This window comes from Mauremys mutica, chromosome 8, assembly GCF_020497125.1.
Source record: "Mauremys mutica isolate MM-2020 ecotype Southern chromosome 8, ASM2049712v1, whole genome shotgun sequence".
Lineage (NCBI taxonomy): Eukaryota > Metazoa > Chordata > Testudines > Geoemydidae > Mauremys > Mauremys mutica.
In genome coordinates, this window is record NC_059079.1 from 53980954 (window position 1) to 53994428 (window position 13475).

At 39.9% G+C, this 13475-nt stretch overlaps 1 protein-coding gene across 5 annotated transcripts in view; it reads right to left on the bottom strand.

Annotated features, from left to right (window-relative positions):
- The window catches only part of SWT1 (SWT1 RNA endoribonuclease homolog), a 106086-nt gene that overhangs the window by 57082 nt on the left and 35529 nt on the right, over nucleotides 1-13475 (bottom strand). For all 5 annotated transcript variants that reach the window (XM_045027093.1, XM_045027094.1, XM_045027095.1 and 2 more), the window contains 3 exons: nucleotides 12349-12485; nucleotides 6049-6200; nucleotides 1510-1648 (listed from right to left, as the gene is read on the bottom strand). In XM_045027093.1, coding sequence (XP_044883028.1) covers nucleotides 1510-1648; nucleotides 6049-6200; nucleotides 12349-12485 — 428 coding nt within the window. The remainder of the gene's footprint in view (nucleotides 1-1509; nucleotides 1649-6048; nucleotides 6201-12348; nucleotides 12486-13475) is intronic.

Sequence of the window (13475 nt, forward strand, 5' to 3'; positions counted from 1 at the left end):
AAGCGGTTTATCTTACAAACTAGGAAGGAAGATAGATTACAAATAGAAACAACAAATGCTTTGGAGGTACTTAAGTACTCTGGTAACCAAGCAGTCATGCCCGGGAGGCGCCCCCGAGCCGCGGGAGCAGCGGACCTCCCGCGGGCATGACTGCAGAGGGTCCACTGGTCGCGCGGCTCGGCTGGACCTCCCGCAGCTGCGGGCGGTTCGCAGGTCCGGCGGCTCCGGTTGAGCTGCCGCAGTCATGCCTGCGGGAGGTCCAGCGGAGCCACGGGACCAGCGAACCGTCCGCAGTCATGCCTGCGGCAGGTCCACTGGAGCCGCCGGCCGAGCGTCCCCTCCGCAGTCATGCCTGCGGCAGGTCCGCTGCTCCCGGGGCTCCGGTGGACCTCCCGCAGGCATGACTGCGGCAGCTCAACCGGAGCCGCCGGACCTGCGAACCGCCCGCAGCTGCGGGAGGTCCAGCCGAGCCGCGCGACCAGTGGACCCTCTGCAGTCATGCCCGCGGGAGGTCCGCTGCTCCCGCGGCTCGGGGGCGCCTCCCGGGCATGACTGCTTGGGGCGGCCAAAAACCTAGAGCCGCCCCTGCCTGTCCTAACACACATTCTGGTGGACCATATCCCAGCATAGCTATGGCTACAAGTACTGAATGGAAAACTACTGCCAACTCATAAAAGCATTGACACTTTCATAACTAAATGCAAGACTCATGTCTTCAACTTTGCTTTCCATCAATAAGTTCTTCAGAAGCACAGCACACCTATACAAATGCCTATAAACTAATTAAGCTGTTTATCTTACAAACTAGGAAGGAAGATAGATTACAAATAGAAACAACAAATGCTTTGGAGGTACTTAAGTACTCTGGTAACCAAACCTATACAAGTTTCTTACATACATCATTCCACTTTCTGGTAGCATGCATATGAAGATGTAATATTTGAAGCGAATCCTATAAATGACTAATTTCAGTAGTGCCTGTTCCTGTTTTTAAACAAATTTAAACAAACATGAAGGGAGCAGCAGACTATCAAAATATTTAATTAAGGCTACCAAAACAGTCTCCAGAGACAGTTAGCCTTTTTGTAGCTTCTTCAATAAGTAGCAGTGAATCCTTGCGCCATTTTAAGGCCCACGTCTGGGAAGATTTGAGAGTTAGGCAGGTTTTTCTTTTTGTCTTTACTGACAAGTATTGTATCATGGATCTTTGGGCTCAAGTTACAAAACGCTTGCATGCAGCAAACTGGGATTTTTGCCGCCCATCTGGAACCACCACCACCACATTGTGTGAAAGTCAAGAAGGAAGGCTACTTCTCCAGGGTATAGTCTCCCTTGAATAACCCACGTAACTCCCATTATTCTTGAATTAAAAGGAGAAAAATAAACCCTTTAAATATATTTTCATAATGCACACTTAAGACTCCTGTGATTAGAGGGCTTGACCTCAATGGAGAGAGGTTTATGTTTAGAAGAAGTTGATTACTAAAAAGGAGTCACATAAGTTCTTACCTTTACAAAGATGTTCATGCAGGCATTCAACGGTTCCAAGTAAGCTTCTTGGCACAATAGAGCCAAATACAGCCATCCAGTGTTTTTTAAAGCACTGCAATAAGCTTGCTAGGGTCCATGGGGGCTTCAGATACAGTACCTAAAAGTGAAAAGTTTAAAACTTCACAACCATGAAACTTTATCAATGTACATTTCTCAATTGTGCTATTCTTTAATACCAATTGTACATGCTGAAGTAAACATCCAAAGCATTCTCAGAAATAAAAGATCAGGTGGATTTTTCCTGGTAAAGTGATTGTATATTACATGACAAATCATAGCCTTGCTCAATTTAGTTTTACTCAGGAGGTGTCTTACACAGGTACAGACCCTTCTTAAAAGCATTTCAGTTAGCATATGTGCACTGCTGTGACTAAGACTATTTAGACTTTTATGAAGTATTTCTGTAAAGGATATTCTATTTGTACAACACTCAAGATTTACAAGCTCAAACAAGAAATGTTAGTTCTAGTTACCCGATAGCTCTCCGAGTTCATCTTGTGCAGATGAGTATAAAGTAAAGTAATTAACCATTCCAGCTAGATGAAAATGTTAATTGGAAGACACACAGAGATAAATAACTGGACTGATAGTCTTCTGGCTATAGTCAGAATATTTTGGTTCTACCCCCAACTCTGTCACACACTTCCTGTGTGAACTTTGACAAGACAGATAATCTGTGTGTCTCAGTTTCCCCACCTGAAAGTGAGGACAGTATTATTTCCCCTTCTCCTGAGGTTTTGGGAAACAATGTTTGTAAAGTGTTTTGAGCTCTTGGATGTTATGGAACATGGGTACAGCTTGCTCAAGAAGAACAGGCAGGGGAAAAAGGGAGGAGGTGTTGCCTCATATATTAAATGTATACACTTGGACTGAGGTTGAGATGGAAATAGGAGACAGACTTGTAGGAAGCCTCTGGGTAAGGATAAAAGGGGTAAAAAACACAGGTGATGTCACGGTAGGGATCTACTACAGACCACCTAACCAGGAAGAAGAGGTGGATGAGGCTTTTTTTAAACAGCTAAACAAAATCATCCAAAGCACAGGACTTGGTGGTGATGGGGGACTTCAACTACTCAGACATCTGTTGGGAAAACAACACAACAAGGCACAAATTATCCAACAAGTTTTTGAAATGTATTAGAGACAGTTTTTTATTTCAGAAGGTGGAGACAGTTACTAGGGTAGGAGGCTGTTCTAGATTTGATTTTGACAAATAGGGAGGAACTAGTTGAGAATTTGAAAGCTGAAGGCAGCATGGGTGAAAGTAATCATGAAATGATACAGTTCATGATTCTTAGGAATGGTGGGAAGGAAAAAGATAATAGATTTCAAGAAGGCAGACTTTAGCAACCTCAGGGAGTTGGTAGGGAAGATCCCATAGGAAGAAAGTTTAAGGGGAAAAACCAATGGAAGACAGTTGGAAGTTTTTCAGAGAGAGACATTATTAAGGGCATAAGAGCAAAACTATCCCAATGTGTAGGAAAGATAGGAAGTATGGCAAGAGATCACCCTGGCTTAACCAGGAAATTGTCAATGATCTAATAATAATAAAAAAGAGTCCTACAAAAAGTGCAAAGTAGGTCAAATTACAAAGGATTAATATAAACAAATAACACAAGCCTGTAGGGACAAAGTTAGAAAGGCCAATGAGATCAAACTAGCTAGAAACATAAAAGGCAACAAGAAAACATTCTACAAATATATTAGAAGCAAGATGACGACCAAGGACAGGGTAGACCTGTTATTCAGTGAGGGGGAGAAAAACAATAACAGAAAACATGGAAATGGCAGAGGTGCTTAATGACTTCTTTGTTTTGGTTTTCACCAAGAAGGTTGCTGGTGATTGGACATCTAAAATAGTGAATGTCAGTGAAAATGAGGAAGGATCAGTCTGAAATAGGAAAAGAACAAGTTAAAAATTACTTAGACAAGTTAGATGTCTTCAAGTCACCAGGGCCTGATGAACTGCATCCTAGAATACTCAAGGAACCGACTGAGGAGGTATCTGAGCCATTAGAGATTATCTTTGAAAAGTCATGGAAGACAGGCGATTCCAGAAGATTGGAAAAGGGCAAATATAGTGCCCATCTATAAAAAGGAAAATAAGGACAACCTGGGGAATTACAGACTGGTCAGCTTAACTGCTGTACCTGGAAAGATAATGGAGCAAATAATTAAGCAATAAGGTGATAAGTAACAGTCAGCATGGAGTTGTCAAGAACAAATCATGTCAAACCAACCGGATACTTTCTTTGACAGGGTAACAAGCTTTGTGGATGGGGGGGAAAGCAGTAGATGTGGTATATCTTGACTTTAGTAAAGCTTTTGATACTGTCTCGCATGACCGTCTCATAAACAAACTAGGGAAATGCAACCTAGATGGAGCTACTATAAAGGTGGGTTCAAAACTGGTTGGAAAATTATTCCCAGAGAGTAGTAATCAGTGGTTCACAGTCATGCTGGAAGGGCATAACGAGTGGGGTCCTGTAAGGATCAGTTGTGGGTCCAGTTCTGTTCAATATCTTCATCAATGATTTAGATAATGGTATAGAGAGTACACTTATAAAGTTTGCAGATGATACCACTGGGGAAGGGGTTGCAAGTGCTTTAGAGGATAGAATTTAAATTAAAATGATCTGGACAAACTGGAGAAATAGTCTGAAGTAAATATGATGAAATTCAATAAGGACAAATGCAAAGTACTCCACTGAGGAAGGAACAATCGGTTCCACACATACAAAATGGGAAATGACTGCCTAGGAAGGAGTACTGCAGAAAGGGCTCCGGGGATCATAGTGGACCACAAACTCAAATACGAGTCAACAGTGTGACACTGTTGCAAAAAAAAGCAGACAGACATTCTGGGATGTATTAGCAGGAGTGTTGTAAGCAAGACACGAGAAGTAATTCTTCCGCTCTACTCCATGTTGATTAGGCCTCATCTGGAGTATTGTGTTCAGTTCTGGGAAAGATTTCAGGAAAGATATGGACAAATTGGAGAAAGTCCAGAGAAGAGCAACAGAAATGATTAGAAGTTTAGAAACATGACCTATGAGGGAAGATTGAAAAAACTGGGTTTGTTTAGTCTGGAAAAAAAGAGAGAACTGAGAAAGGATGTAACAGTTTTCAAGTACAAAAAAGGTTGTTACAAGGAGGAGGGAGAAAAATTGTTCTTCTTAACCACTGATGATAGGACAAGAAGAAATGGGTTTAAATTGCAGCAAGGGAGGTTTAGGCTGGACATTAGGAAAAACTTCCTGTCAGGGTGGTTAAGCACTGGAATAAATTGCCTAGGGAGGTTGTGGAATCTCCATCATTGGGGATTTTTAAGAGCAGGTTAGACAAACATCTGTCAGGAATGGTCTAGATAATACTTAGTCCTACCAGGAGTGCAGGAGACTGGACTAGATGACCTCTCGAGGTCCCTTCCAGTCTTAGATTCTACGTTACAGAAGTCCAAAAAGTTACTGTTAATAAAATATGCATTCTGAAAATTCACATTGAACAACCAGACAGCACATAAATTACTATTAAATGTAATGTTGCACAGACATTACTAGTCAAACAATCATTCCAATATCAAATATATAATGAAATTTAACAATACTATGTGAGTGGATGGCTCACAGGATTGGAAATGGCAAGCATGAATCTTCGCTTCTAGGTCACTTGTTCAAATTCCCTTCAGGATAGTAGTGACTAAGTTATTAGACGGCCTGTGTAAAGTGAATTACGGCTCTTAGCCTAATACATGTTAGAGAGGTGTCCATATCACAAGAACACCAAAAGGCAAACTCCCAAAAGAGGTGAAGTACAAAATGAGTTTGGAGACTGAATTTCCCTAGGCAGGATTGAACTACACTAGCTGAGCAGTTGCAGGAGGTGGCAACGGGAGGGAGAAATGCTTCAGCTGAGGTTGCCTGTGATATGATCGTCCTATAATTTTTTTTTTAATTAAAAAAAATCATCTAAAATGTTAGTATGGTCACACTGGCACCTTGCAATTAAACACACATTCTACAATGGGTTAATTGACAAATTAAACGTTTATGGATTAAGATAACACTAGAATCCCTAACCAGAACTGTAGTCTTTTCAATTTATTCTGTATAATTTTAAAGAATGTTTCTCATCAACTCTTTTCCTATTGGTGCATTTTTACATGAACAGTTTAGATTAAAAAAAATCAAACGTTGAAACTCTCTTAAGCACAGAAGCAGGGTCCCTGAAGAATCATGACAGAGGGCAGCACAACTGGTCAGTTTTGCAGTTTTCAAACAAAAAAATCTGTTTAAATTTTCATAAGAGGTTATAATTGAAAATGAGTTCAGGGTCAACAACTGTAATGTAGTTTGAGACATCTTCCACATCATTGTACTGTATCAGCCCTATTTGTCATTAACATTGTAATGTAAAAAGCAGGCAGTGAACTTTGGACTCCGAGACAATCTTTAACTTAGTATTTGAAATATCAAGCAAAACACCACAAGTAACTACCTCCATCCACAAGTTTCCAAAAGCAATTTTCATTTCAGTTTCTAATATCGAGGATAAAGCTTCTCCTAAACTTTTTTCAAGGTCAGGAACAATGCTTAGGAGTGGAGTAGTAAGGCTGGGATCTTCCCTCTTGGTTTTCTGGGACCCAGTATCTGCCAAGTAAATACAGTTACAGTAAGCGCTTTCTTTAGTGTATTATTCATAGACAGTTATAGAAACAAGTTGCTAGGTTCTGTAATCCAGTCTTTGTGAGTGCTGGTTTGTTGACTACAACATATTTAATATTTGTCCTCTAGTTGCAGATCTCCAGCTACAGAGGATTCCATCACTTTACTTCTATGTAGTTACTTCTACTACTCCATGACCACAATATCCAAGCACCTTCCAAGTATTTTAAAATAGAATCAGTGTCCATATTTCTCACCCTCCTCCCCCATCCACCACCACCAGAAGGAGAAATAGCATGATTCTTCTCTAGGGTGTTTGTTTATGTTGTGTGAAGAGCCTACTGAACTTAAGAACTGCCATACTGGGTCAGACCAATGGTCCGTTGAGCCCTGTACCCTGTCTGACACTAACCAGTACCAGAGCTTCAGGAGGAGCATACAGAACAGGGCAATTTGACAGATCAACCCCCATCTTCTCCTCCCAGCTTCTGGTACTCAGCTGTTTAAGGTTGCGAGCATGGGCTTGCATCCCTGACCATCTTGGCTAATAGCCATTGATGGAACTATCCTCCATGAATTTATCTATATCTTTGTTTAACCCAGTTATACTTTTGGCCATCACAACAGCCCATGGCAATGAGTTCCATAGGTTAGCTGTGCATTGTGTGAAAAAGTACTACTTCTTGGTTTGTATTAAACCTGCTTATTAATTTCATTGGAGACTCTTGGTTTTTGTATTGTGGGAAAGGGTAAAAAAACCAAAAGTCTCTATTCGTTTTTCCATCCCATTCATGATTTTACAGATCTCTATCATATCCAGCTCAGTCATCTTATTTCAAAGCTCAACAGCCCTAAACTTTTTAGTCTCTTCTCGTCTGGAAGCTCATCCACACACTTGATCATTGTTCCTCTTCCATGAATCTTTTCCAGTTCCACTAGATCCTTTTTGAGATGGGGTGACTAGAACTGGGAATGGTATTCAAGGTATGGGTACAACAAGGACTTACAGAGCGGCACTAGGAGATTTTGTCTGATTTCCTATCCCTTTCCTAATCATTTCTAACATTCTGTTAGCCTTTTTGATTGCTGCGGCAAATTGAGCTGAAGTTGTCAGAGAAGTATCCACGGTGCCTCCAAGAGCTCTTTTAATTAGCTAATTTAGACCCCATCGTTTTATATGTATGGTTGGGATTATTTTTTCCAATCTGCACTACTTTGCATTTATCAGGTTGAATTTCATCTGCCATTTTGTTGTCCAGTCACCCACTTTACTGAGAAAACCCTCTCTCTTTTCGCAATCACTTTGGGATTTAACAATTTTTGGGACAGAGTCAACATGGTTTTTGTAAAGGGAAAATCATGCCACGACAATCTACTAGAATTCTTGGGGGGAGGGGAGTGTCAACAAGCATGTGAACAAGGGGGAAATCCAGTGGATATAGTGTACGGAGATTTTCAGAATGTCTTTGACAAGGTCCTCACCAAAGGCTCTTAAGCAAAGTAAGCAGTCATGGGATAAGAGGTAAGGTCCTCTCATGGACTGGTATCTGGTTAAAAGACAGGAAACAAAGGGTAGGAATAAATGGACAGTTTTCAGAGTGGAGAGAGGTAAATAGTGGTGTTCCTCAGGGGACTGTACTGGGACCAGTACTATTCAACATATTCATAAATGATGCAGAAAAAGGGGTAAACTGAGGTGGCAAAATTTGCAGATGATACAAAACTGCTCAAGACAGCTAAGTGCAAAGCAGACTGCAAAGAGCTGCAAAGGGATCTTGATAAATACAAACTAATGCACAATGGAAAACAATCTCAACTATACATATAAAACGATGGGGTCTAAATTAGCTGTTACCACTCAAGAAGGATCTTGGCATCATTGTGGATAGTTCTCTGAAAACATGTACTCAATGTGCAGCGGCAGTCAAAAAAGCTAACAATGTTGGTAATCATTAAGAAAGGGATAGATCAGACAGAAAATGTCATATTGCCTCTATATAAATCCATGATACACCCGTATCTTGAATACTTAGTGCAAATATATCTCAGAAAAAGATATATTGGAATTGGGAAAGGCTCAGGAAAGGGCAACAAAAATGATTGGGGTATGGGATGGCTTCCGTTTGAGGAGAGATTAATAAAATTGGAACTTTTCAGCTTGGAAAAGAGACAACTAAGGGGGATATGAAAGAGGTCTATAAAATCATGACTGGTGTGGAGAAAGTAAATAAGGAAGTATTATTTACTACTTCTCATAACACAAGAACTAGGGGTCGCCAAGTGAAATTAATAGGAAGCAGGTTTAAAAAACAAAAGGAAGTATTTCTTCACAGAATGCACAGTCAACCTGTGGAACTCTTTGCCAGAGGATGTTGTGAAGACTATAACAGGGTTCAAAAAAGAACTAAATAAATTCATGGAGGATAGGTCCATCAATGGCTATTAGCCAGGACAGGCAGGGATGGTGTCCCTAGCCTCTGTTTGCCGGAAGCTGGGAATGGGTGACCTGTTCTGTTCATTCCCGCTGGGGCACGTGGCATTGGCCACTGTTGGAAGACAGGAAGGTAGGCTAGATGGACCTTTGGTCTGACCCAGTATGGCCATTCTTATCTTGAATAATTTTTTAAATCACTGTTCACTCCCTTTTCCAAATCATTAATGTATATGTTGAACAGCACTGGTCCCATTAAGATCCTGGAGAGAAAGATTAGCAAATAACTGAATTTTGTATTAGTTCTGGAACTACGCACGTCCATCATCATTCTTTTCTCATAGCAGACAGTTCCTCTGAAAGTTTAGTCTCGCACACTTCATGAATTTCCTCCTACTAGCCGAGTTTCTTTGTTCGGAACATACCAAATATGGGAAGTCCAATCACACAGGGAGAGGTGATCTCTTTGGTACCTAGAGCCTGTCCTGCAGAGGGCTCTTAATATTAGGCAGAAACCTTGATCTGGACTCTGTATTTAAAGGGCAGCAAGTGTAAAGAGCACTAAGATGTGTCCACAGAAAGCTGTGTTACTAAGCTGTGTTACTAATTTAGCAGGATATTTGCCCTAAATTTTGTTTTCTTAGGTTTTCCTCAGTACTACTTATTATGCTTTGTCTTAAGCGACAGACCACTAACCAAGATGACCTAATTTCTCAGAATATATTTATTCATGATTCTACTCCACATTCCTGATTTTTTAAGTGACTTAGACACACACAAGTAAGTTCATTTCTAAGAAACAACTGTCTATAGAATACCAAGGGCCAAATACAGCCATGGTCTAAGAAGGTAAAATTCCACTGATTTCAATAGAATTATACCTGGTATATTACAAGACAACTCCATAATACTGTTTAATACGAACAGCTATCTTGAATCCTGAACAGTAAGAATTGGCCCACTCAAGGCTAAGTTACACCATTATAACCCATTGCCCAGGGTACAAGTATAGCTGTTCATATTAAGCAGTATTATTGAGTGACCTTAGATTTATAAGTTAGTTCAGGAATCCAACTAATAGTGGATTCATGACTTAGTATGAAACCTTTTTCAGTTAGAGAGTTGTGTTGGGGCTAACCTCTATTTCAAAATGTATTTTTTAAAAGGTGGCTAGAAGTTTTGTTTTAATGCACACATATACACAGAGCTGGGAAACATACTTAATACTTTCATTATTCGATTAACTGAAACAGTTTTACTCAAGCTCTCAAAAACTTACACACACACACCCCCACACACCCCCTTTGGGTAGAGGCCAAAGGTGGAAAATGTCATAAGAACATAAGAAAGGCCGTACCGGGTCAGACCAAAGGTCCATCTAGCCCAGTATCTGTCTACCGACAGTGGCCAATGCCAGGTGCCCCTGAGGGAGTGAACCTAACAGGCAATGATCAAGTGATCTCTCTCCTGCCATCCATCTCCATCCTCTGACGAACAGAGGCTAGGGACACCATTCTTACCCATCCTGGCTAATAGCCATTTATGGACTCAGCCACCATGAATTTATCCAGTCCCCTTTTAAACATTGTTATAGTCCTAGCCTTCACAACCTCCTCAGGTAAGGAGTTCCACAAGTTGACTGTGCGCTGCGTGAAGAAGAACTTCCTTTTATTTGTTTTAAACCTGCTGCCTATTAATTTCATTTGGTGACCCCTAGTTCTTGTATTATGGGAATAAGTAAATAACTTTTCCTTATCCACTTTCTCAACATCACTCATGATTTTATATACCTCTATCATGTCCCCCCTTAGTCTTCTCTTTTCCAAACTGAAGAGTCCTAGCCTCTTTAATCTCTCCTCATATGGGACCCTCTCCAAACCCCTAATCATTTTAGTTGCCCTTTTCTGAACCTTTTCTAGTGCCAGTATATCTTTTTTGAGGTGAGGAGACCACATCTGTACACAGTATTCGAGATGTGGGCGTACCATGGATTTATATAAGGGCAATAATATATTCTCAGTCTTATTCTCTATCCCCTTTTTAATGATTCCTAACATCCTGTTTGCTTTTTTGACCGCCTCTGCACACTGCGTGGACATCTTCAGAGAACTATCCACGATAACTCCAAGATCTTTTTCCTGACTCGTTGTAGCTAAATTAGCCCCCATCATGTTGTATGTATAGTTGGGGTTATTTTTTCCAATGTGCATTACTTTACATTTATCCACATTAAATTTCATTTGCCATTTTGTTGCCCAATCACTTAGTTTTGTGAGATCTTTTTGAAGTTCTTCACAATCTGCTTTGGTCTTAACTATCTTGAGTAGTTTAGTATCATCTGCAAACTTTGCCACCTCACTGTTTACCCCTTTCTCCAGATCATTTATGAATAAATTGAATAGGATTGGTCCTAGGACTGACCCTTGGGGAACACCACTAGTTACCCCTCTCCATTCTGAGAATTTACCATTAATTCCTACCCTTTGTTCCCTGTCCTTTAACCAGTTCTCAATCCATGAAAGGACCTTTCCTTTTATCCCATGACAGCTTAATTTACGTAAGAGCCTTTGGTGAGGGACCTTGTCAAAGGCTTTCTGGAAATCTAAGTACACTATGTCCACCGGATCCCCTTTGTCCACGTTTGTTGACCCCTTCAAAGAACTCGAATAGATTAGTAAGACACGATTTCCCTTTACAGAAACCATGTTGACTATTGCTCAAGAGTTTATGTTTTTCTATGTGTCTGACAATTTTATTCTTTACTATTGTTTCAACTAATTTGCCTGGTACCGACGTTAGACTTACCGGTCTGTAATTGCCGGGATCACCCCTAGAGCCCTTTTTAAATATTGGTGTTACATTAGCTAACTTCCAGTCATTGGGTACCGAAGCCGATTTAAAGGACAGGTTACAAACCTTAGTTAATAGTTCCGCAACTTCACATTTGAGTTCTTTCAGAACTCTTGGGTGAATGCCATCTGGTCCCGGTGACTTGTTAATGTTGAGTTTATCAATTAATTCCAAAACCTCCTCTAGTGACACTTCAATCTGTGACAGTTCCTCAGATTTGTCACCTACAAAAGCCAGCTCAGGTTTGGGAATCTCCCTAACATCCTCAGCCGTGAAGACTGAAGCAAAGAATCCATTTAGTTTCTCCGCAATGACTTTATCATCTTTAAGCGCTCCTTTTGAATTTTGATCGTCAAGGGGCCCCACTGGTTGTTTAGCAGGCTTCCTGCTTCTGATGTACTTAAAAAACATTTTGTTATTACCTTTGGAGTTTTTGGCTAGCCGTTCTTCAAACTCCTCTTTGGCTTTTCTTATTACACTCTTGCACTTAAGTTGGCAGTGTTTGTGCTCCTTTCTATTTGCCTCACTAGGATTTGACTTCCACTTTTTAAAGGAAGTCTTTTTATCTCTCACTGCTTCTTTTACATGGTTGCTAAGCCACGGTGGCTCTTTTTTAGTTCTTTTACTGTTTTTCTTAATTTGGGGTATACACTGAAGTTGGGCCTCTATTATGGTGTCTTTAAAAAGGGCCCACGCAACTTGCAGGGCAACTTGAGGGCAACTTCAGCCCTCAAGGTGAATGTTCTAGAAGTTCTAAGTATATGAAGACAGAAACTTAATTTTCTGCAAATTTAATTATGCTCCGCATGACTCACACGGCCACTATAAATATGTGCACACATGCAAACTAACCTGTTTTTGATTGTTGTAGGCCAACACAGTTCTGATGGCTGTTTACATTCAGGTTCTGGAGTGAAGTAACCAAATCTGCTTTGGATAGGGCCTTTACATCACTCACTAGGGCTTTGCTGCATAAATTTTTATCATCCCTATGAAAAGAGATTTACTTTTGATTTGACTGTATTAATTTTCAACAACAGTTATATTCTAAATTGTAAAGCTAACTCATTGACAAACTTGTCTTCAGTAAGCCCATATAAATCTTGAAGAGCTTCACTGTAAACAACATATTGCCTGCGAAATACAGGTACCCATGTAAGAAAGCAGATGAGATACTTCTTGATTTAGCTAAGTATTCTGAAAAGCAACACAAAATATATTAAAAACCACACAAAAAAAACAAAAAACACAACCCACCACACCACACACTTTATAACCACACTTTAGGTGGTTATGACTTCACCGGAAAAGCAGTTGCAAACACTGCCATCTTCTAACTCAACAGATCAAACCACATTCGCTTACTTACTGCCAAAAATAACACCGCCCCTCCCCCCCCCCCACGTCTTTACATCAAATTGGATTTTTTTAAATTTAAATCAGTTTAATTTAAACAATTTTTCTTTTTAAAATAAAACTATAAATAAACTTTAATTGATAAGTTATTTTAAGACCTACACTTACTTTAATCTATTAAAGTAATTTAAAATTAAAAATATTCAAGCAGGACATGTTTGCTACTAAAATTTTAATGAAAGTCAAACCACTGAACTGGTAGAAGTCACTGGATAAAGCACCTGGAACCAGAGTAAGTAGAAATGCTAAATCAGCTTTTGACAGTAGTAGCCTCTTCTGAGAGAATATTTCAGGTTAATGACTAATTCATTCAAAAAGGTGAGAAACTATTTGGGAATTGGAAAAAAAAAAAGAAAGAAAGAAAGCTTGTTTTTTATTCATAGATTGGAAGAGGATAACAAAGTGGGAGGAGGAGGAGTTCTACCTGAAGGACATAATGGCACTGACTGTTTCTAGTCACTAACTATAGATAATGTTTTCTTTAATAAATCTGTTTTAAATGCAATACATTTGATACTTATTCATCCAGCACATGTAAAAGATATTTTTATTAATTAAATAAA